Genomic DNA, 25,569 nt, shown 5'->3' with positions numbered 1-25,569 from the left:
TTGAAAGAGGAACCACAAAAACACAACATACACAGAAAAAGCTGCCTCAAAGCCATCGGGTGAGGATATTTATCTAGTTATCAATTATTAGTGGTAGTTATAACTACTATCCATTCACACATCAATCAAAACATATTTTTATGTTAAGAATGTAGTTTGGAAGGGTGTGTGTAAATGACCTGTGTTTCATCAATCTGCCATTTCAAGCAATTAGGACAACATTATTTTTAAATTCAATATTCAATGGAGTTGAAACCAAGGTTATTTATCTTGTTTACCACACGAACCATTTGCATCATATCTTGAAAATAAATCTAATTAAAAATCTTTGTCAAATGATAGTTCTGTGAATATTGGATAGCTGTTTCCTGAACTTTCATGATTTTATTCATTCACAGTCAGGACTTTGCATCTGAGGAAAACCTGTCATCAATCAATGCTGACCCTGCAGGTGATCATTCATCACATCTCATTTTAAGGTGAAATGGAACAGTCATACTGAAATTAAACTCTAAGTCAGTAATGATTTTCCTCGCCAGGTGTTCCCAAACATGGAGAAGAGGTGGTAAGCCTGAAAACCCAGGAAAGCTCTCAGTCTCAAAAAGTCTCGAAAACGATGGAAGATGATAGTCAGAAATTACTGGTGAGTAATTAAAGTATTTAATTGCAGATCTTTTACATTACAGTAATTTGTCTTATCCATTAATAGTACAAGGCACACAATAAACATGACATTAGAAATGTGCACAGGGTGGCCTGGGGTGGTCCAGTGGTCTAGCACCGTGGTCTACAGTATGCCATATGCCCATGTCGGCGTAGGTTCGAATCCGGCCCATGCCCTGCTGACATGCCCTCTCTCCCTTCTTCTCCTTACTTTCCTGTCTACCTTCACTATATCTTTCCAATAAAATTAGAAATATGAGTGGGACTGCCCCACTCAGAATTAAAAAATAATGTGCACAGGGACCTAAAGGGGAACAGCTGAACATTGTCAATGTGCCTTAACCTCAGTGGAAGGCTGCCTGTCAGGGTGCACACCTCTCTCACCTCAGGGGGACCAGGGCTAGAGCGAAAACAAGAGCAACGTCACAACAAAGTAGAGTAACAGTGAAGAGATTACGTTTGAGAAGCCCAAACGATTTTGATATACAGTAATGTGTATGGCATATCCATTTAATGGGACATTTATGTGACAGGGTCTAATGAAATGTTCCCAAGTAGGGCAACGTCATTTTCAGTTTGTTCCAGATTAAAACAACATAACATAACATGAACATTTCTGTATCATACCACTTTCACTCAGGATCTTAAAGTAGACATGTACCTCTGACTATGACTGTACACTGTACTCTATTGTGAACTAAATGCATGTTTATAAATTCTTCAAAAAGCTTAACAAAAAGCTTACTCATAGACATAACATGAGACAGGTGCAGCAGATGTAAGTTGTGGGAATCCACTCTGTTGCTGTCTGAGAGGGGCAACATTGCATGTGTGTGTGTGTGTGTGTGTGTGTGTGTGTGTGTGTGTGTGTGTGTGTGTGTGTGTGTGTGTGTGTGTGTGTGTTAGTGTGAGTGTGTGTGTGTGTGTGTGTGTGTGTGTGTGTGTGTGTGTGTGTGTGTGTGTGTGTGTGTGTCAGTCGGCTACTATTCAAGATACTCCCAATATGCCTGCAGGATCTAATGCCTCTGTAATGCAAATTTCAAAATACAATAAGTAATACTATAATATACTGTACAGTGCTGCTTGAAAGTATGTGAACCCCTTGTGCAATTCTAGATTTGTTTTGCTTTTACCATGAAATCTTTATTTAATCAGAACCACAATCAATTTTTACCTGACATAACAGGTTTATATTTACCAATTCCATATGTTGGTTTAGAGGGAATCATGAGTGTAGTAGGAAAACTAAATTATAAAGAAATTAGTGCAGGTGCAAAAAAAAGTGAACCTCTTCAGTCAATAGCTTGTGGCACCTCCATTAGCAGCGGTAACTTGGAGTAAACTTCTCGCATAGCCACTAATCAGTCTCTGACATCGGTTTTGAGATATTTTTGCCCACTCCTCCTTTCAGAAGAGAGGCAATTGAGTGAGGTTTGAGAGGTGTCTGGCATGAACTACCTGCTTCATGTCCTGCCACAGCATCTCAATTAGATTTAAGTCAACATTTAACTGGGCCAATCCAAGACACAAATCTTTTTTATCATTCTCTCATAGATTTGTTTGAATGCTTTGGGTCATTGTCTTGTTGAAAGACCCATTCTCAGCCCAGCTTTAGCTCCCTTGACTGATGGCTTGAAGTTCTGTTAAAAACTCTCCTGGTATACCTCAAATTACATGGTTTCCTTATTGATATGGAGTTGGCCCAGAGGAGGATCTGAGCCCCAGATCATGACATTTCCACCACCATGCTTGACTGGTGAACTTGGTAAACAAGAAATCAAAATCATTATTTTACTCACCGAAACGTACATACTTACATACATGTAGAGTAGTGGGGATTACTCACCGAATCCATTGCATTGCAATGTTTTGGCTTGACTAGCAAGTGTCATTGATTTTCAACAAGGTTGAAATGTATTTACATTGTTCAGAATAAAAGTCTTGATTGGTTGCCCACTTGCCCGCTTTCACCAGCTGCTGTCACAAATGTTATCCTACCCAAATCGACAGAGACATTGTGAGAATGAGCTGAACTAAATGTATCCCTCTTGTTGACGGACAGGTTGAGATGAGCCGAAACAAGAGCAGAAGGAGCCGGAGAAGGGCAGCGCGGTTGACACGGATGCAGGACTACTTTTCCCAGAATGAGGAAGAGGCTAACGAGAAAGACATGGGAGTTGTAGAACCATCACAGGCTCAAAAAGGAGAAAACATACCCCCATTGAAAAAGCTATCTAATGGCGCAGAGATACAACCACTGCCACTTGAGCACAGCAAATCTGATGGGCATCAGATTACCTTGGATTCTATGGTTACATCCAACAAAATGTCTCCCGGTGTCCAGCTCGGGACATTGCCAGTACAGGACAGCACATCCAAGGAGGATTCAGGGAATCTTAAGGACATAGACTTAATGGGCAGCCCAGCCACAGCAGTGCTGAGAGGGGAACATAAACACACAGCGATCCCTGATCAACCTGACCCTCCTTCCAAAAATGGCAAGAAGTTTGTTTGCAAGGTGGAGGGAGGTGCACTGATGCAGACTGAGACTTATAAGGGGAGTGATATAGATGAATCTGACATTAGCACAGATAGAGCATCAGAAATGTATATAAGGTTAGAGAACAGTACTGCTGTCCCAGTCAGTCAGACCAATAGCTTTACCTTTGAGACTGTTGTGGCTCCACTTTATCATCAGGTGTTTTGTAGAATAGAAAGTGAGAGTCTGCATGTAACGAATAGAGGGGGGCATCAAATGAGGGGAAGATTTTATGAAGGGGATTCAGTAGCATGCACCTCTCAGAGTTACCCAATCACAGAAACAAAAGTGGAAACTTGCTCCAGTGTTTCAGCCTCTACTTGTGAAACCCATACAGAAAAGCCTGGGGATCAGAGGGAATCTCTGGAATCAGACCCAGAACATGTCATATCTGGATTTAACACACACAAAGAATGTGGTCCTGTCTCAGAGGAAGCACAAGGGCTTGTTCCCAGGACTCACACTGCCTCTGTCACGAAGGCACAAATCTCGAAGGCACAAATCTCCAATGCAAGCTCAGGTCTCTCAGGGCAAACAGAGCCTCCACAGGCTCATCTGCATCAAGACCACAAGCTTTTCCAGACACAGATCCAACCCACAGACCCAATACTTTCACAAACACAAACTCCAGTAGACACAACATCTATACTAACACAACCCCCACCAGACATAACACTTAAACAGACACAAACTCTAGTAGATGCAATACAAACCAGTGCTGAGATGACTGCACAAGGGATCAGTGGTGGGGCATCAGAATCTGGGAATCTTGATGAGTCAGAGGACATTGAGAACCCTCACTCAGCCAACACTGCTGAATGGTCGACAGGCACATACACAGAATTAGATAAACCCAAAGCCATGCCAGAGCCTTTGGATGACAACCTAAGACGTTGCTCTTCTGCAACAGAAGCAGAGAAAAAGTTCATTGAAGATAAAGAAGATCTTCGTGATGTGAAAGATGTCATGTCAAAAGACAATGTCAATGAAAGACATATTATGCCAATACAAACAACTGTAGATGTGAAAGAAAAAGATTGGGAGGGGATTGTGGAGGAGGAGGAAGGAGAGGGGGTACTACTCATGGAGGAGGAGGACTTATCAGAAGAGGGTAGAGAGGAGATTAGACGTGTTAAAGAAGAGCCAGATGAGATCGGGGAGCTGGAGGAAGAAGAGACTGAGATTACAGAGGAGGTGGAGGATCAACTGGTTGTGGAAGAGAGGTTTGAGATGGAAGGTGGGAAGGTGGAGGAAAAGGAGGTTGATGAGATGGTGAAGGAGGAGGAGGAGATAGAGGAAGATGTAGTTGAAGAGGAGGTGGAGGAAGAAGAGATAGGGGAAGAAGAAGAAGAGGAAATGGTAGTAGAAGAGGAGGTGGAAATAGAGGTTGATGAAGGGGAGATAGAGGAGGAAGTACTGGAGGAAATGGTAGTTGTGGAGGAGATAGAGGAGGAAGTACTGGAGGAAATGGTAGTTGTGGAGGAGGTGAAGGAGATAGAGGCGGAAGTACTGGAGGGAATGGTAGTTGTGGAGGAGATAGAGGAGGAAGTACTGGAGGGAATGGTAGTTGTGGAGGAGATAGAGGAGGAAGTACTGGAGGGAATGGTAGTTGTGGAGGAGGTGAAGGAGATAGAGGGAGAAGAAGAGGAGGAAATGGTAGTTGAGGATGAGGAAGAAGAGGAGATGATTGTTGAAAAGGAGGTTGTGGAGATAGGTCAGGGGGTGGATCTAGAGGAGTTGGACGAAGACAGGGTGTGGAATCAGAGGTGGGATGATGCACAGAATGAAGCTGTAGATCAGTTATCCTTACAAATGAACAATGCCTCTGACAGCGAGGATGAGAGAAAGGACACAGAAAACACAGACAAAGAAGAAAATGCATATGAGACAAATGTAGCTCATCTCTGCATGGAGGGGGATAATCCTTACAGCAATGAAGCTATCAATCAAGAGACACGGGACATTGACCACCCTGGTGGAGAGGAAATTGATATCAATGGAAATGGAGAGTCGACGTCCTGCGTACAAACAGGTGAAACTGCCAGGGAACTAGAGGGCGAGGATAATACTTCCACAGAATCTCTGTCTGATGATGAGATGGAGTTGTACATGCACAGTCTGAGAGCAGCGCAGAAGCAAAACCTAGGGCAGCCCAGACAGGATATAGCCTCAAGTGTTGGGAAAAGACCTTCAATAAGCAGACGCAGGTCATCCATGCCCTCCATCAGTGAGTCAGTGGATGAGGAGCACCCAAACAACTCTCATGCTGATCAGCTAGACATGGAGTCAGCGGAGCTTCAGCAGACAATTACACTGTCCCCGTCGGAAGGAGGACAGGACAGGGCCAGGAGCAATTCCATGTGGTGGAAATATAGATTTTCTTGTAATAATATCTCAAAGACACTGCTGTACACACTCCTGTTTTTGGTGTTTTTTGTTGCAGCTTACCGTTATGGTTTTCTCGCCTACTTTGCCCTTTACTTGGTCTCTGTGTTCTGGCTGTGCTGTCGGGGAGAGACCATTGAAAGAAAATAATTTAACAGGTTGAAAAACATTTTTAAATAACCATGGAAATCTGTTCAACTGCTGATGTTTCATATGGGCAATAATGTTTTTAAACACCTGATAATGTCTGTGATCTGCTGTCTTGAAGAAGAGATTCTAATAAACACTTTTACCACCTTCTGGTGGCCGATTGTTGTAATTATACCAGCTTAGGTTTTCTCTAGAAAATGGCTGAAATCTGTAGAAAGTCTGTAGTAATTCTGCTCCTCCTCTGTCTCTCAGTTTCCGAAATTCATACACGCAACATTGGATCTTCTTCCCCAATGCTACCACTACCCTGATCACGCAAGATTTATTATAAAAATAATAATAATATTTTTTTTTAAATGTATTGCAACATTTATTAATAAAACAATTATTAATATGAGTGTTTACTTATTTCCAGAAATGTGTTATTTGGGGTCTAGCTGGGCAATCCTCATCACTGCTTAATTTTCATCTAAGGAAAACTGGGTCCAGGTGTCTCAGAGTTAAACAAGTTTCTAACATGCATGTTTGTTTTATCTGAAAGCACTATATTGCATTACTTATTTGATGAAATGAATGAATAAAATATAAATGATTTTAAACAACCTCCAGAGACTTTGATTATATCCATGTACAGTACAGTATGTTACCTTGATTACTTTGTTGTTGTTTTAATGGTTAACAAAAGAACATAGATTTTCTGCTATAGTAACACACATTCACAATTTGCATTTACGGTCTCCTTGTGGCATAAATCTGAATACAATTTATTAAAACGTTCAGTTCATTTAACTGAAGATTACATGCCTTGGCTTATACTTATTGTGGTACTCCATCTGGCATACCATTGACCTTTAAGAGGTGAACTCTGCATGGTAATGTAGGTTGTCAGGGACTGAGGCTGTATTTTAAGCAGACATATTAGATTTCAGCGTTCCTGTGATCACTTGCTCTCACCCAGGCTTGTTAGGCCTTTAACAGCACAGGGAATCACAACTATGCACTGTTTATTGGCCCCAAATCCCTCATTCTAGTATTTTTTTCAAATAGTCTGGTATGGTAATAGTCTATCATCTGTAGATACATAGGTCATACAATCAGTGTCAACATAGTCTGAGTCCATATTATCAGTATATATACTGTATATATATATATATATATATATATATATATATATATATACATGTGTGAATTTAATACAAGAGGCTTAATCCATACTCCTTCAGTCCACCCAATATCTTTATTATACACAATAGCAGACCACCAATCTTTTTGTGGTTCACTCTTGGTAAATATGCAGAGTAAAATATTTGCTGCATTTCAGTGGTTGAAGATACCTGCGCAGTAGCCTACAGTACATACAACACTATCTTGTGTCAATGTTAATGAATGACTGATTATCCTTCACAGTTCTGGGGTCATACCCTAAGAGCTCCACTCAGTCTGAAAACATCTCCCTGCGTCATAGTGTTTGATTTGTTCAGCATATCAAGACAATGCTGTGTATATTTGTATTTCTGGTGTGTTGAAATGGTTGGCTTAACTGTGGTCAGATGGATAGTGGATGGATACTCTGGTATCGTTCTATTGCTTGTCTACATGAATGTTTAAATGCGTATCCTTCCCTTTATCAATATAGGGAAATAAATGTTTCAATTTCACAATGATACTTACAGGACAATGTGGATTCTGCTGTTAAGAAGTCATCAACATTTTGTCTGTGAACTATGACAGTCCAGATATTTAAATATTCTGCTAGTAACAAATACTTTGGCTGTTGCTGCCACAATCGCTGTGTCATTCCCTATAGGAATCTTGGAAGGCTGCTCTCCAAGGTGCAGCTGTTGCTAAACAGAGCGGGGGTACAAGAAGAGATGCAGCCAAGCGCACGTACTGTACAGTCGCAGACATCCTCTTACAGCGTCACATTCCTCCCCAATCAATCTTGGCTAAGCTAAGATCTCTTGCCACATACACACTACATAATACTTTTGTCATACTTGTGCAGTGCAGTTATTTGCGTCATGACATAACAGTACTGAAGAAGTCAAGATCACCAATAAAAAAATATGATGAAATAGATGGTCAATATCAGGAGGTCACTTGATAGTTACTGCCAGAGGCGACCTTTTAGCTTTAGCGGTCGCTTCTAGCAGCTGCAACGGCTTGTCAGGGCTCTCAGCACTGTCATCTGCAAGGATTATCACCCCCTTTTGGTTCACAGTCAAACACGTGGACATTTCTAGCTACCAAGAGGAGCACAGTGGCATTTTTGGCAAGTTAGATATGTAAGCATCTAACTGTATTGAACATTTAAAACGAAGGGTTACAAAAATATATTTGTGTACATTAATTTACTGACATATACAAGTTATATTATTGCTGATGGCAAAGAGGTGCATACATGGCTGCTTCTAAATATGATGTAACATTATGTCAGATGTAACATTACCAGTGTCATAATTATGGTTTGGTTACCCCCTGAAAGTCAAATGTTGACATGACTGTGTCTGTCAGAGCGAGGTGTGGTATAAGAGCTGGGCGTGCACTATAACTCAGACATGTGACAGTCTCTCATCTGTGTCACTGAGACACTTTTACGTCATCAAAGCATTCATGCTAAACCTTCATTCTCCCATGTTTCTATACACGGTGATGATAGATGACAATGTTTCAGAGATCATCATAGAACTTTAGAGCCTGTTGCCCATGTTCTGTACCTCTACTGCCAGATAACAAGTGTTGAACAAACATAGGACCTGTCTCATTTTACTCAAGCACAAGTTAATGGTTTATAAATACATCAATGCAAAAATATATATAATGTTTTAAAACAACACTTTGTCTCACCTTGGTTTTGTCACTGCTAATTACAGTTAAATGGTTAATTATTTCTTTAAACATTTAACTGTGAATATTACAGAATTTCTTGCACATGATGCTAAGAGTGTGTTTGTGTGTGTGTGTGTGTGTGTGTGTGTGTGTGTGTGTGTGTGTGTGTGTCACATGAAGTCGATCTGTGATGCCAATTAATATAGTCAGCCTAATGAAATAGGATATATCCCCTAACACAGTACTCTATCTAGCAGCTGTGCATTACCACATCAGAGGGGTGTGTCTGTCTAATCCCAAAAAAGCAAAAGAAAACAGTCAGTCATAATCACATGACCAAATTTTTAGGAGGGGATGCTAGTTAAAATTCGGCCAGGGATTTGAACAATAATTTACAACCACTTATGGTTCTGATGTATTTGACTACTATGACTGCAATTCAGTTCACACACATTATATTAACATCAAAGGCAATAGTAATATAAACTTAATTATATTTAATTAATTAAGTATATTATTATATATTATGATATTTTGCTGATATAAGCCACCCTGGTGCTGCGCAATCTTATTGCACTGATTCAAGTATGAAAGGTGACATTTCGGCCGCGTTCGTGAATTAGCTCAGAGAGCGTCGGAGCATCCACGTGACTGCCTCTTGTCCAATCAAATGACTTGGTTCCTTTATGACGTTGAATCCAGTGTGCGCTCCGGCGAATTTACGAACGTGCCAACATACAGCTCAGAGCTCCAAAGTGTGACGTGGCTATCTTCAAGTTCTCTTATCTTTTAAGTTCACATTTAAAATAAAAATAGAAAAACACCTTAACTTTGTCTTTCCATTGCAATAATACTATGTTTTGTTGCACTTCTGTGCTTGTTCAATATTACTTTTTTAGTTGTTAGCTAGCCACAGATCAAGCATATTGGTAAGCCAACAGCATAAAAGCAAACCAATCTGTGCAACTCAGCAACTTTTTTGAGGGAGATTTGGAATCCATAGCTAGAAAGACTCAAGACTGTTAGCAAGATTATTAGCTATTAATAATGTTGACACAATGAAGAGGAAAAGGCACCAGGCGGTTAATGTGCGTACACCATGACGCACATTTTGGTTGACAAAATATTTGTAAAAAAATAATTAAGACGTGGAATGGAATGTAGCCAATAAAGAAGTAAGCTGACTGACGCACTTTTGCTCTGTCGCACATGGCTGCCTCGTACAGGTCAGTCAGGGTACTACTACCCTGATCACGCGAGATTTCTGGCTTGGGGGACGAGACTCTAGTCTAGACTGTTGTAGGACAGATCTTTATGTATTATTATTATTATATATGTGGTGTGCTGGGAATATCAGCGCACACCACACATAATACGATCAAAACCTGTTCAATCCATGATTTTTTTTTTTATCTTCATGTGTGGGGTCTCTCTCAGATTAAAAAAAAATATCTGTTAAGATTTAGACAATCTTTATGTGTGTAGGCTTTAAGTGAGCTTGAGAAAATCCTGCAATGCTTGATTTCTTTTCGTTATGACGCCAGAAAATGACAGGTCGGAAACTCGGGACCTCGAGGATGATTCCGAGTTTGTCACTTATAATTACGACTTGGAGGGATGTTCAAATGTTTCCCACTCGGAGATGATCGTATTTGCGAGTTTCTGACTTGTCTTGAACGACCCACCACGAGAAGGTGTTTCTGTTCCCGCCTCTCTGATTGGTCAACGAGCTGTCAGCACCGCAAGCACGTGTGTCCAAGGGAAGCAATCAGCGCCCGCGTTGTTGGCTGGTGAAGTGGTACGCCGCCGGTTCGTAGGTAGATAGCTAGCAAGCTAATATATCTATCTAATCTCTCTCTTCTGCAGAAGGAGAAGTGGCAGCGCAGTACCATGGACCCGCTGAACAACGCTGAGACAGGAGAGACAGAAACCACCGAGCCGGAGTCGCCGTCCTACGTCCTCATACCGAGGGAAACGCGGTGCAAAAACAAGGAGCAGGAGAAGCTCTCTGGGGTCGTTAAAAACGTCCATAGGAAACTGCGAAGGAAATACAGAGAAGGTAGAGAGAGCTAGGCTGGTTAGCTGCCCAGGCTACCATGCAGCGACGGGAGGGGGTCTGTCTGTCTGTCTGTCTGTCTGTCTGTCTGTCTGTCTGTCTGTCTGTCAGAGCACAGTCACGGTGTTGAAACATGGAAAACAAGGCCCTGAGCCGGCCGGTGTCGTGTCAGGTAGTGTTGTCTTGTCAGGTGGTGTTCTCGGTGTGACAGAAAGAAGAGTGTGTTTCTAAGAGCGATATAATGACAATTGTTGTGAAATAACAATGATCGTGGCTTAGGTTACATCATGACACTTCCTCGAAAGCTGTTTTACGATGACTAATTACAGTTGTTGATACCATGATTATTACCATCTTGTTATTATATAACGAAACATTTGCAATTATGAGTAATTACTACATCAGTAATGATTGTCAATCATGTTCATTTTTCCATTCAATTGATTATTATTGATTGCGTCTGTAATCTTATATCATTCAAATAGTGTAATTATATACATAGTCAAATTGTGAATTTTGGTGTCAAATTGACACATTGCGATAACGTCAACTAAAGTCCTCAATTAAATAACTAATGTTTAATGTTCTTAAATGCATAAGCGCTTGGAACACAATGGTGACATACGTGTTGCCTTGGATACCTCTTACAACTACAATTAATAGAGGGAACACTATCTGACATGGAAACACATACTAACACGACATGAAGGTATTTTTCACAAACTACAAATGTAATGGTTGTGTAGCTATGCTGTGTTGCCAGCCAGTGCTGTCTGTCTGTCTGTCTGTCTTTCTTTCTTTTTCTTTTTCAGTTTGCCTTATCATATTTAGATAGATGGCTGGCTTTCAACCTTCTATGTCTCTTTGGAAATGTCATGCAATTAGCCGAAGTATGCAGAACTAATCGGGTTCAGCGAATCAGACGCTGTCATCTTCAAGCAGTGTAGTCATGGCAACAATGTGAAAGTAGCAAGTCGTGGTGAGGGCAGCTCCCCTAGCAGCTCTGTGTCCAGTTGCTTATTGTAGAGTTCAGTTGGCAGGGAACAGCAGCACCAGACATGTGAACTTGGATATAGGAGTACCCAGTTGGCATGCATGTGATGGGTTAGCTGCAACTGTGACATGACTGCTTCCCACTTGGGTTGCACACAATTACACAGGCGAAAACAGAAAAACACACAGCAGCTCTGTTGCAGAATAAAAACCTGTGTCAGGATATCCTGTCTTTTTGTGTTGTTCTTTCGTATGCAAAGTTGAAATTAAGTCAACAGCAATCAGAAGAGATGTTTTATCCATGTTCCCCCTGTGGCAGTCAATGACGTCACGTGTTGTTGGAAAAAGGACAAACAGTCTTGTTCAAAACTGGTAGTAATATCTTGAAGCAGGTTTATATTCAGTGATGGAGTGCGTTGGTGTGTTTTTCTGCTTTGATTAGTTGCAGCTAGAGCTAGGCTAGTGTGATGTCACTCTACTGTACATCACTGGTTTCAAATCAAACTACTTAAACCAAAAGTTCAGCAAATACAGTAAGACAAAAAACAGCATGCTGTAAAATAAACACAACAGAAACATGAGCGCTGAAACTCATAATGGGTCCTTGGCAGTATATACAGTGTGTGAGCCGTGCCTTAGAGAAAATGTAGCCTTTCATTATTTTTACTTCCCTCTAATCACAAAGCAAACATTAAAAAAAATCAGAACCCCAGAAAGCATTTTTTTTCAAACTGTTTCGACATAGCCCATGAAGGAAATAGGAAAAATGAAACCAATTCGGAGACTAGGTTCCTCACAGGCTTATGTTGTTCACGAGGCCAGTCACGCAAAAGGAAGTATGGCCTGGTTCTGTATGGTCTCGTTTGTGTAACCCACTGACTTGATGATGATCTGATGGAACCCACGGATGCTCTCTTTGGTTGGTTGATGTTTTTTTTGTGGTTGGACAAGTACTTGTGATGACTGATCAGCATGTCAGGAGGCTAATGTGCAGTAACGACCTACCTGGATTTTTGTATAGATAACCAATGGTGTGACTTGGTAGGCTGCTAAGAAATGGCATTTATTATCATCCCGTCTAAAAAGAGAAACGGCAGTTTCCTACAGTAGGCCTACTTGTTGTCATTATTGCATAGCAGCAAACAGGCTACAGTAGGTCTTACAGGTCCCTTCCATTTCGCCAGGACAGGCTGCTTTACAAGACACTGCACAGTGGTCACAGTTGTCTAGCCCCATGATTGGTTAATAAGTAAGGCATGGTCTGGTATGCTTGGCGTTGTGTAACCGTAGTCAAGCTTTATAGGGCAGCCCCTCTTGTTGTTGTTCTTTAATTTCTGCAAATCTGATATAGTTGTTTTTTCTTTTTTTCCCCTCATGGTCATGGGATTTCTCCCTTATCAGCATGTTCATTCTCACAAGCAAACTGCACACTGCTGCAGATCTGTGAAGACCTGGTCCAGGGAATTCCAGCTCTATAACTAGTATGAAAAGGGCTATTGAAAAAGTGTAGTTTTTCAGACATACTGCTTTGGTAGGATAGGTGCTTACCAAGTGATGAGGGACTGTTGCAGAAAGTAAGGGACATGGTTCTTAACATTTGGGCCATGATTAGCTTCGGCTGTTTTGAGAGAGGGAGAGAGAGACTTTAATTCCTAGTTCTGTTGGATGGCCTCACTTTGCAAGTAGGTACACTGTTGTTGTCTTGTGGGAATGGATACTACATTAATGCAGGCACAGAGCATCTGTACTCTTCAGATTACCACAGAAATTGCATATTTGCTCATGCTAAAGACTTCTAAAAACATTGGTTAATTCCTTCTTAATGAAATGTGGGGATGAATTTGAATGAATAATCTAGGCCTGCATTCTACTTAAGTGTGCGATGCTAAATACTTTCTTGTTAGTCTATGTGTGTGTCATGCTGTATATTGCAGGGATACTAAATTGGTGGCTTATGGACCAAATGTGGCCCACCAGACTTTTGAGTGCCCCCCCCCCAGGAAAACCTTTTTTTTAAAAACATTTTTAAAACATAAATTATGACTAAACCAGGTAGATCTGAACTTTTATTTATAACAATATTTGGAAGATTCCACCTTTTGACACATTTAAATTTGATCTTCAATTGTTGCTTGCCAGAACAGCATCGTCAGCTCAGTCCTTAAGTCTTAGAGGATAATCATGGTGAATGGGTTAATTTGGTACAAGGTGACCAAAATTGAACGAGAGGGTACTTAGGGCAGGGACAGGTACTGAAGGGGGAGAGGGGGTGCTCAGGATAGGAATAGAGGTATTGATGGTGGAGATAGCGGGGTACTTAGGGTCTCATTGATGATGAGTGTAGGGGTAATAACAGACCCACAGCTACTGATGGAGGCAAAATGTGTATTCAAATAATATTTATATGGTATCGTTTATGCGTGTGTGTGTGTGTGTGTGTCTTGCCCCTTTTCCTTCCACAGTGGGGGATTTTGACAAGATATGGCGGGAACACTGTGAGGATGAACAGACGCTAAGCGAGTACGCCCTGGCCATGAAGAACCTGGCTGACCACCACTGGGCCAAGAGCTCCGAGGGGGAGGGACGCATCGAGTGGTGTCGCAGGTAAACCCTTTAAACATATTCTACCGGGGCGCTTAGGTGGCGTAGCGGGTTAAGCGTCGACCATGTAACCGCAGGGTCCCCGGTTCGATTCCGGCCGGGGACATATCCTGCATGTCATCCCTCCTCTCTCTCTCACCCATCCTTCCTGTCATAATCTAAACTGTACTGTCAATAAAAATTTTGAAAATATGAGTGGGACTGCCCCACTCAGAAAAAAAGAAAGAAAAAAAACATTCTACCAACTGAGAAACCCTTTAAACATATTCTACCAACTGAGAAACCCTTTAATCATATTCTACCAACCGAGAAACCCTTTAAACATATTCTACCAACTGAGAAACCCTTTAAACATATTCTACCAACTGAGAAACCCTTTAATCATATTCTACCGGTAAACTCAACTCGACTGCACTACTGCACTCTGCAGATGGCTCGGCCAATACTGTCTACTGTGATGTTTTATACCTCTATTTTTCCAGTGTTTGTCAGGAGTACTTCCTGGATGGTGGGATGAGGAGAATGTTGGAGAAGGATGAGAAAAGTACCAGGCTTGCCTTGGCCATGACTGCAGCAGCTTTAAGTGCCCAGCCGTGCAGCCCCATCCCCATCCCCAGGTACTCTGACCCTGTTACACCCCAGTGGGTCAAGTTTTAAATGACCTATTTTGTCACTTGTGTTAATTCCCTAATGTGATAATGAAGCTTCCTTTTAATGTTCTGTTTTAACCTGGAGTACAGAGATATAGCCTCCTGTTGACTAGGTCCAGAAAGTCATGTCATATCACTCCCATCTTTGCATCCCTACACTGGCTCCCCATCAAATATAGAATTAATTTCAAGGTTCTGGTTATCACCTACAGAGCCCTCCATGGTCAGGCACCTGCCTACATCTGTGACCTACTGTGTCCTTACAGCCCCAGTAGGTCTCTCAGGTCCTCTGACCAGGGTTTGTTGGTTGTCCCCCGTGCCAGACTGAAGACCAAGGGTGATGGAGCATTCCAAACCGTGGCTCCCAGGCTTTGGAATGCTCTTCCCTTGGATCTTAGATCAGCGGTCTCGGTCGAGGCTTTTAAAAAAACAACTAAAGACTGTCTTGTATAGACAGGCTTTTGGATAGCCCCAAAAGCCTGTCTTTCTGTGTCCTGTTGATATTGTTGTACACCGGTTGTCTGTTACGTGTTCTTATTTTCACTTGTTTGCCTATTTTAACCTGCTATGACTTTCGCTCTTTTATTATGTTTTGTTATGTTTCTTCTTTATTATGTTCTCTATATGTAAAGCACTTTGTGACCCTTGGTCTGGGAAAGGTGCTATACAAATACATTATACTTACTTACTTACTGTAATCTGGATCCCTTCTAGACACCACCCTTCTTCATTCACAAATGAGCCCCTTATTTAAGGGTAAGCAACATGCATTATTAATATCATGACATGTTAGATCATTGACTTTAGCTTGATTGATAGAAGAGTATTCTATGAATACAATGATCTCATGGTGAGTCAACCAGTGTATTGAACTCCCTAATTCCCCCCTCCATAATCACTTCAGAAGAGTAGTCACAGCGCACACCTGCTTTTGTGTTTGGAGCGTTGAAACCAATTGTACCGCATTAAAGTTCAAGAAAGGATGGTTCGCAGTCAAACATCTTTTAAGTCTAAAGAGTACAACATTCAAGTCATCTATTCAAGTCATCTGGTGTATATTCCTGTATTTATTGCAGAATTTCTTTTTTATTTGCCATGTCGGTTTTCTCCAATATTGTGCAACCCTATTACGGGGTCAACCCATCCCAAACCATACTGCAGGCTGGGATATTTTCCTTTTACATCCTTTCCGGCACTGTTTCAGAAACTTTGGTGGATGTGTAACCGGGCCAGCCCAGTACAGCTCAACTGAGTTCTGCTCTGTAGAGTGAATTAGGGTTATGTAAGAGGTTCAGTGTGGATTTCTCTGTGTTGCAGATCAATCCCTCAGTCAGCAAAAATGCGCCTGCTTGACGTGGGAAGCTGTTTTAACCCCTTCCTGAAGTTTGACGAGTTTCTCACTGTCGGTATTGACATTGTGCCTGCGGTCGAGGTATGTGCCATTTAGATTAGATTAGATTAGATTCAACTTTGTTGTCATTGGCAGAGTACAAGTACCAGACAACGAACTGCATTCCAGTCACAACAACAATCTTCAAAAAGGTCCTGACTCACTGACTCACCCACTGCTGAAACTAAATTAGGGTCAGCATTTTTCCAGACTGGTGTCTCACATTGTAGTAACAGAAAGCCAACAACAATAGAACCAGCTTATAAAGTAAGTAAGCTTGGTTGGAAGAGACAGCAAGAAGAATAGAATCTCTATTCATTGTATTTATTCATAATAATAATAATAATAATAATAATAATAATAATGCATTTTATTTGTATTGCACTTTTCATTAAAAAGAATCTCAGAGTGCCACAGAGAAAAATAAAGAGCCTAAAACATAATAAGTTCAAAACCAAAAAAGCATGAAACAGATAACAGACAGACAATAAGTGGAAAAAAGTCAAGTTTCCATTCATAGAAAACATCTTTAAGTTTCTATTCTGAACCTCTTCCCCTCCAGAGCGTGCACAAGTGCGACTTCCTCAACCTGCAGCTCCAGCAGCCCTTGCAGCTGGCGGAGGACGCGGTGGAGGCCTTCCTCCGGCAGCTGCACAGCCCCATCGACGCGCTCCCCGCCCAGCTCTTCAACGTGGCCGTCTTCTCCCTGCTGCTGTCCTACTTCCCCTCGCCCTACCAGCGCTGGATCTGCTGCAAGAAGGCCCACGAGCTCCTGGAGCTGCACGGCCTGCTGCTCATCATCACGCCCGACTCCTCCCACCAGAACCGCCACGCCCTCATGATGCGCAGCTGGCGCGTGGCGGTGGAGTCGCTGGGCTTCCGGCGCTACAAGTACGTCAAGTTCTCCCACATGCACCTCATGGCGTTCCGCAAGGTGTCCCTGGCCACCACCAGCGACCTGGTGAGCCGCAACTACCCGGAGATGCTCTACATCCCGCAGGACTTCCAGTCCCCCGAGGGGGAGGACTACGCCGACGTGCCGCCCGTCCAGTGCCCGTCGCGCTCCGACTCGGAGGACGACCAGCTGGCGTGGGGCTTCACGGAGCTGCCCGACACGCCGTACGACTCGGACTCCGGGGAGAGCCAGAGCAGCTCGGTGCCCTTCCACGAGCTGGAGGACCCCATCCTGCTACAGAACTAGACCTGCTCTAGAACTAGACCTGCTACAGAACTAGACCTGCTACAGAACGAGACCTACTCTCTCCCTCTCTCTTACCTGTACCCCGCCCCCAACTCTTACATGTCTACCTGTTCCCCCGCTCTTACCTGTATCCCCCCCTCACCCACTCATACCAGTACCCCCCCAACTCTTACCTGTCCCCCCTCCCCCAACTCTTACCTGTCCCCCCTCCCCCAACTCTTACCTGTATCCCCCCCTCCACCCACTCTTACCCGTACCCCACCCAACTCTTACCTGTCCCCACTCCCCCAACTCTTACATGTACCCCCCCAACTCTTACCTGTCCACCTGTCCCCCCACTCTTACCTGTATCCCCCCGTCCTCCACTCTTACCTGTCCACCCAACTCTTACCTGTCCACCCCCCACCAACTCTTACCTGTCCACCCCCCACCAACTCTTACCTGTCCACCCCCCACCAACTCTTACCTGTCCACCCCCCACCAACTCTTACCTGTCCACCCCCCCAACTCTTACCTGTCCCCCCCTGTCCCCCCACTCTTACCTGTATCCCCCCCTCCTCCACTCTTACCTGTCCCCCCACTCTTACCTGTATCCCCCCCTCCTCCACTCTTACCTGTCCACCTGTCCCCTAACTCTTACCTGTCCACCCCCCACCAACTCTTACCTGTCCCCCCAACTCTTACCTGTCCACCCCCCACCCAACTCTTACCTGTCCACCCCCCACCCAACTCTTACCTGTCCACCCCCCACCCAACTCTTACCTGTCCACCCCCCACCCAACTCTTACCTGTCCACCCCCCACCCAACTCTTACCTGTCCACCCCCCCAACTCTTACCTGTCCACCCCCCCAACACTTACCTGTCCACCCCCCCAACACTTACCTGTCCACCCCCCCAACTCTTACCTGTCCACCCCCCACCCAACTCTTACCTGTACCCCCCTGTACCCCCCAACTCTTACCTGTCCCCCCCCAACACTTACCTGTCCCCCCAACTCTTACCTGTCCCCCCCCAACACTTACCTGTCCCCCCAACTCTTACCTGTCCCCCCCTGTCCCCCCAACTCTTACCTGTCCCCCCCTGTCCCCCCAACTCTTACCTGTCCCCCCCTGTCCCCCCAACTCTTACCTGTCCCCCCCTGTCCCCCCAACTCTTACCTGTCCCCCCCTGTCCCCCCAACTCTTACCTGTCCCCAAACCGCTGCAGTGCCAAATTAACCCTTTGCATTCTTCTCACACTCCTCCTCTCCCTTAACAAACCAATGCAGTTTGCACAGAGTGAAAGAAAGATGTTTACAGAAGTTGTTTATTTTCTATATCTTAAAAGGTTACTTTCACCACAACTGTGCACACACACAAACTCTCTCTCTCTCACACACACACACACACACTCATTGGGCCGGTTTCACATACAAGGCTTAAGCCTAGTCCTAGACTAAATCACACTTTCAATGTAAAATCTCCATTGAAGATGTTTTTTAGTCTAGGATTAGGCTTAAGCCTTGTCTGTGAAACCGGCCCATAGTGTAATAAATGAGGTATTTTTTTAAATAATGAGTTGGTAGCTGAATGCCCTCAGGAGAGAGAGCTAGCCTGCTCCTTGATGTTCATCCCATCTTCCAGTAAGTCTCTACTAACAGGAGACAGTCTATGCTCCTTCAAAGGCTTCGTCTTAGTCATTTCTGTGCCAGCAGGTTGCTGAGTTTAATTCCCGCTTAAATGCCAAATACCAGAGTGGTCTGTCAAGCCTGGTCCCAGCGGAGAGATGGATATGAAAGAAGGCTATGCTTACTTCTGTCAGTCATGTTAGATTTTCTCAAATTCTTGGTGGATCATTAACAATAAAGTGATATTTGTAGCATTTTCAGCACCTGAAGGTAGGCATCTGTTAGTTTTACTATTGTGAAAATAACTGTTTTCTCATTGTGTAACAAGGTACGAATGTTGCAAAAAAAAAAAAAAAAACTTTTAAAAAAAAAAAGGGTTATAGTGAAGTCTCATTAGGTAATATATTCAGAAAAATAAGAATGCTCTGCAAGTTCAGTCCACTTAGGTTAAACAAATACATCGACCAAGAGAAACCTCTTTCAAACAATTGATGTTCATCTCATTTTACTGTACTTACATCATATCAGAGGAGTTGGCAGCATTGGCCTTAAATTCAGACATTTCTACTTTGTAATGAAGTATAACATTAAGCTGAAAATGTAATACTGCTAATTTTTGTATGATTGTTTTATTTAAATGTTTTTGACTTGTGTGTTTTCATGAATGGCGTGCCACAAAGTATCAATGAGTATAATTGCGTCATTTCATTTGACGTTATCCCTTGAGATGTCTTTGTATCAACATGGAACTGCTTAGTGTGTACTGTGCTTGAAGTTAAAACTATTTTCCAAATGATCTTGTTCTGAGCTTGTATACCTTTCCAAATTATTCGCCTCAATGAGGTTTTGCACTAAAAACCTGTATCGTCACAGTCACGCAATTTCTGATCTAAGTGCATTTTAGCAATAGCAAGGTGTAACCTTAAAGTACTGTATTTTATGGGGGGAGGTTTTTCGTATAGTACCCAATGACACTAGCGTGTGTGTTTACGTACGTGTACCCTTGTCTGGCACTTTACTTCATCATTAGTCATCTCTAAGGGTGCCATGTGTCAAATGTGATTCCTGTTATGGGGATGTGAAAACATTTGGACACCCCATGAAATATTTAATTATTTTTAAAGAAATATGGACATATCAATATTTGTTCTTCTTTCAAACAATATCTATAGATAAAGGTGATGTAGTTGAACCATGGGGTCCAACATCAAATGTCCATATGTTTAAATATGGTGAGAAAAAGACAGGTTTTCATGGGGTGTCCTATCTTTTTTCACATGCCTCTAGTCTCATTCATACAACCGCTATGATGGACCTTATCTCACATCAGGATTACATGTAATCCTAAAGGTGCCTTCTATGTCCGAGTAGTTTTGTTTAAACCTTTTTGTTGCCCATATGTTGGAAAACTCACACTTTTCACTTGGCAGCATACAGTGAGCTTCCTTTGCCAAATGATAGTGTTATGTGCAACTGTCCCAATTAGCAACCATACTGCATAGCTGCAATGTTTAACCCTAAGATCAAAGTATTTAGTTGAAATTATGTAATTTGTTAACAATTACATTTTACTTTCAACTTACTATTTATATGTGTTAGTTCTGGTCAGTTCTTGTTTGGTGTGCTTTTCAACTATTTCTCTCTTAGGTAACAGAAATTATATAGACGTCACAGTGCATTTTACACTGTAAAATGTACCAGTTTGCATTTTTGGGATAGGCCTACATTGGTGTGCTTGTCTTCCCAGGTTTCCATTATTTGCATGAATATCTTCATTTTCAGTATTAAGGATTTAGACAATTACAGGACAGTACAGTGTTTTCTCTTTTATAAATGAATGTAAATGCAAATTTCATGCGTGGTTATTGAGTCCTCACTGCAATCACTTTACAGGGTTCCCATACTTCCTGTGTCCACTTTAAAACTCCTCCTGAGGTGTCATATCCTGACATATACAACTACCTTATTGAATCTCCAGGTAATGTACAGTATCTCTGACATCTATCACTTTTTTGTCATTAAGACATTATTTTTGATAAATCATAGCTAGCTAGCTATAACCTCTTCATATACTGTAGACATAATACTTTATATACACTGCTCCAAAAAAATTAAGGGAACACTTAGTCTCACAGGTTCTGGCAAGAGCCCAGGGGCCTCATTTATAAAAAAGTACTTGAACGTCATCTTTGACTTTCACGTAAGCACATTTTTCTAAACGGACGTAAGCATTATTTATAAAACGGGCTGTGATGGTTTAAAATTGCGTACGTGCTTCCTTCTATAAATACCAACGCAGGTAAAATGAACGCAGGTGAATGAGGTTGTATTAACGCCCTGTGATAGCGGCTGAATTAAGACAAGTGCTATAAAATAGGGTAGGCGTTTGTCTGGAAGCGGGTTAGGGCAGAGAAGGGTGGCTTCTCGGTAAGTTGCATTTGTAATGTTTGATCATGGCAACTAACCAGGCAAATGCTTATACTCAGTACTCAAGTTGTAAAAGAAAATCAGGGGAGGTGGTGGATTTTATCATGAGGACAATTTTAGCATCCCCTCAGCATCAGTGACTTCAGTGTCGGTAACTTGGTAAAAATGTCATTGCATGTGTGCGTGCCCCCTCGCACCTTGAAATAGCAGTAATATCACGTTCATTGATAAAATGGAAAGAGGGGGACGATATAAGTGCTGCTTATACTGTAATAATATAATGGTCTTATTCTTATCAGGTGGTCTTATTTGCTCACTCCCTTTGTGAACTCCCAGACACCGGAGAAAATCCAGTATAATTTAGCGCGTGGCCGGGCAAGGTCCGTTGTGGAACGCACTAGGCATGTTGAAGGGGAGATAGACAGCTCCGGAGGGATATAAAGAAATATTGAAATACAATCATAAACATCAGTTCCTTTTAAATCTTGAATTAAACTAATTTTCTCGGCTGATAACAACATCGTTCATTTTATTACGAGCCACTTGCATGAATTACAGTAGGCAGTGCTGCTCACATGCCTGTAATAACTCTGCATAACCAGTAGGTAATGTGCGTACGCAAGGTCAATACTCGACGTAGAGCTACTATCGTTTCCATGGTCAAATTGACTCACGTTGAAATTGTATAAATCAGTACGTTGACGTGGTTTTCTACGTACGACACGGGTAAGATCAAAATTTGATCTGAGTACTTTCTATAAATGAGGCCCCAGGACTAAGGTTGCTACAGAGTAAACCCTTCCTCTGGCATGGATCACCGTGTTTGATGCCACTTAAACACTCAAACTCTCTCTCTCTCTCTCTCTCTCTCTCTCTCTCTCTCTCTCTCTCTCTCTCTCTCTCTCTCTCTCTCAGGTGCCAGGTATGAACAGTAAACAGGAGAGTGTATCAGGTCATACAGTATGTGAAAATACAGTATGTTGAGAGCATCTTATTTATAATAATGTGAACACCCTGAGAAGTCAAACAACCTCGATTATGTAGAGTCATATTTTGATAGATTTTTATTAGGAATTTACAATAGAATCATTTACGCATTATGACACTAAGTAATGTCCAGAGGATAGCACTTGAAAGTGTAGTGGTTTTATATCATGTTATACTGAGAAATGTGGGTCTCTCTGGAGTAGGGGCGAAATCGAGCACTCAAGGAAGGCCCATTTCCTTCCTGTAAGCCAGGGATGAGCCAAGATCTGTGGCGCAGTGAACAATTCTGACTGGACAAGGCCCATAACTTATGGAATCACAGATTTGTATAATATGATTGGTTCCCAAGAATGGTGACCTCATGACCAAGGACAGTTCTATAAATATGAGTCCCACCCATCGTTGGGGGCTTTTTTGGCTTCCTGCTTGCTTCTTGCTGCTGCGCTCATGTAAACATTGGCTTAATAAAAGGCCTCTTTGGAGACAATTGATCTAAGCTCTTTGTGCTTTGTAAGTTCTACTAAATCTATTAAGAATCAATTATATCCACAACAAAAGCATTATTTAAAACACTTATTTCCAAAGTGGTCCTCGATGGAAACATAAAATGAATAAAATAAAACATCACACAGTAAAAAAACATAAAATGAATAAAACAAAACATCACATCATAAAACAGCATAAAAAACAGTATAAGAACACAGCATAAAAAAACACATATTAAAACACACACCATGGAAACATAACATCAAACAAACATATCTTATGAGGCTGGAGAGGCTGGGCTATATCTGACATTGCTGCTGCATATTCACCATCTCTAGCAGACACACTGAGAGCACAAATTATGATAACAAACGATAACCAAGTAAAAAATTACTCTGTTTGGTAAATTACACCATAATCTTCCCTAATGAGTGACAACAGATAAATATAATTCTAAATGTGCTTATTTTTCTGCGTGGTCAGAGTTAGAGGTTAAAAATCAGTCAGAGTGATTGACAGGAGAGATGATCAGAGGGGCAGTTTTACCACCATGATTCAGGCCAGGGCAGAAGAATGGATAGAGTTTCTCAGTGAAGGTGCAGCCAGTGAAAGAGTAGATCAGAGACCTGGCCTCCACATCATAAAAGGAGACCTGGCCCTCCTCATAATCCACAAACACCCCCACCTTCTGGGGCGTCTCTCTCAGGGACAGGGGGACAGTAGGGCCAGCATAAGCCTGGTACTCATTTCCATTCCTCAACACTACAGTCCAGTATCCATCCTCAGGGGTCAGTGTTATCTGCCCCTTCCTGTTGATGGACTCTCTGGCCACTCCTACATCCCACTCCTTCCCCTTCACCTCCACTTCATAGTAAAACCTCCCAGAGGAACAACCCTCCTTTCCTAAAACACAGGCACACAGAGAAAACCTCTCTGCGTTATGAGGGAGCTTCTTTCTTGTGTCTCCTAATCTAACTTGTTTCCCATCCTCAGACAGAATGAGATTGGGATGTGCTGTATCAGGGTCCAGAGTCACGTCCACTGCATACTGCTGACTTCTCTTCAGCTTGACTTCAGGCAGCTTCTCCATCTCTGTATTCAGTGTCTCCTCCAGCTCAGACAGAACTCTCCTCACAGACTCGACATTCAGATCACTGTGGACACTGACCTCAGACCAGTCCTTGGTGTGTGGAGGGGTGGACAGGGATGGGAAGCTCTGGAGGAGGTGGAGGTGGTCCTCAGTGTGTGAGAGCTGCTCCAGCTCAGTGCTTCTCCTCTTTAGCTCAGTGATTTCCTGCTCCAGCTCTTTAATCAGCCCCTCAGCCCGCCTCTCTGCTGCTTTCTGCTTCTCCTCGATCACGTCAAGGAGCTCAGCCTGGCTTCTCTTCATGGAGTCCACCAGAGCAGTGAAGACCTGTACGCTGTCTGCTTTCTCTCTCTGTGCATCTTTCTTACTAAGATCTACTGAGTGTTTGATCTCTGAAACCTTCTGCAGTCGCTCCTGGATCATCTGCTGAACATCTGCCTCTGTCTTCCCCAGCTGAGCCTTCCTCTCTCCATACTCCTCCTCTATGGGGACGGTGACATGGGTCTTGTGGTCTGTTTTCATGCACAGCAAACACACACACATTTCATCACTCCTACAGAACAGCTCCAGGAGTCTGTCGTGTTTCTTACACATCCTGTCTTCCAGGTTCTCCACAGGGTCGATCAGCTTGTGTCTCTTTAAGGCTGTGACTCTCTGATGAGGCTCCAGGTGAGTCTCACAGTAAGAGGTCTGACACACCAGGCAGGAATTCAGAGCCTTGCGCTTCGTCCCAGTGCAGATGTCACAGGACACTTGTCTAGGTTTGACAGGTGTGTCTGGGGCTGGGCTGCTGGTTGCCTTCACTTCAACTGACTTCCTAAACTGAGCGGCCATCTCAGAGATGAAAGTATTGACAAAGAGATCTGGTCTCTTATCAAATGCTTTTTTACACATTGGACACTGACACAGGTCATTGCTGTCCCAGTACTTTCTGATACAGGCCATGCAGAAGTTGTGTCCACATTGAATAGTGACTGGGTCAGTGAACACATCCAGACAGACAGAACACAGGAACTGCTCCTCAGACAGGAGACTGCTGGAGGAAGCCATATCTAGAGAGACCAGAGGTGACACCATAAAGCATTTCCTGGAATCAATCAGATCTCGATAGTTTCAGCTATGGAGCTGTCAAGACTGTCTTATGGGATTATACAGCGACCAATAATGATAACATTATTCTACATCACATAGAAAATAGTCCTTCAACCAAATCAATACGTTTTACATACTGAACCGTCTATAAAAAGAGTGTGAACACAATAGTTTATCTTGACTTGTCACTGTAAGTCTCTCAACTCACCTGTCTGTGATTCTGTGAGAGTGTGGATGCTGTCTCTGTCCTTTATACTGTATGTGTGATTATAGATGTCTCTGTCCTTTATACTGTATGTGTGATAGATGTCTCTGTCCTTTATACTGTATGTGTGATAGATGTCTCTGTCCTTTCTACTGTATGTGTGATAGATGTCTCTGTCCTTTATACTGTATGTGTGATAAATGCCTGTTTGAGGACGATAT

At 42.6% G+C, this 25,569-nt stretch overlaps 2 protein-coding genes across 2 annotated transcripts; one reads left to right on the top strand and one right to left on the bottom strand.

The window, feature by feature from the left end:
- Window positions 1–10,456: 10,456 nt before the first annotated feature.
- samtor (S-adenosylmethionine sensor upstream of mTORC1) lies at window positions 10,457–17,457 on the top strand (the record flags this gene model as incomplete). The annotated part of the gene is made up of 5 exons (XM_080539501.1): window positions 10,457–10,625; window positions 14,078–14,219; window positions 14,699–14,833; window positions 16,184–16,298; window positions 16,819–17,457. 5 exons carry the CDS (start codon window positions 10,457–10,459, stop codon window positions 17,455–17,457), a joined length of 1,200 nt encoding a protein of 399 aa, XP_080395627.1.
- Window positions 17,458–23,463: 6,006 nt separating this feature from the next.
- LOC308165214 (E3 ubiquitin-protein ligase TRIM21-like) lies at window positions 23,464–25,101 on the bottom strand (the record flags this gene model as incomplete). Its single annotated transcript, XM_080539353.1, has 1 exon — window positions 23,464–25,101. One exon carries the CDS (start codon window positions 25,099–25,101, stop codon window positions 23,464–23,466), a length of 1,638 nt encoding a protein of 545 aa, XP_080395479.1.
- Between the last annotated feature and the right edge of the window lie 468 nt (window positions 25,102–25,569).

This window comes from Nansenia antarctica (assembly GCF_963989245.1).
Source record: "Nansenia antarctica genome assembly, chromosome: 9".
NCBI lineage: Eukaryota > Metazoa > Chordata > Actinopteri > Argentiniformes > Microstomatidae > Nansenia > Nansenia antarctica.
Note: the sequence above shows the minus strand (reverse complement) of the source record. Positions and strands in the feature narration are given on the sequence as shown.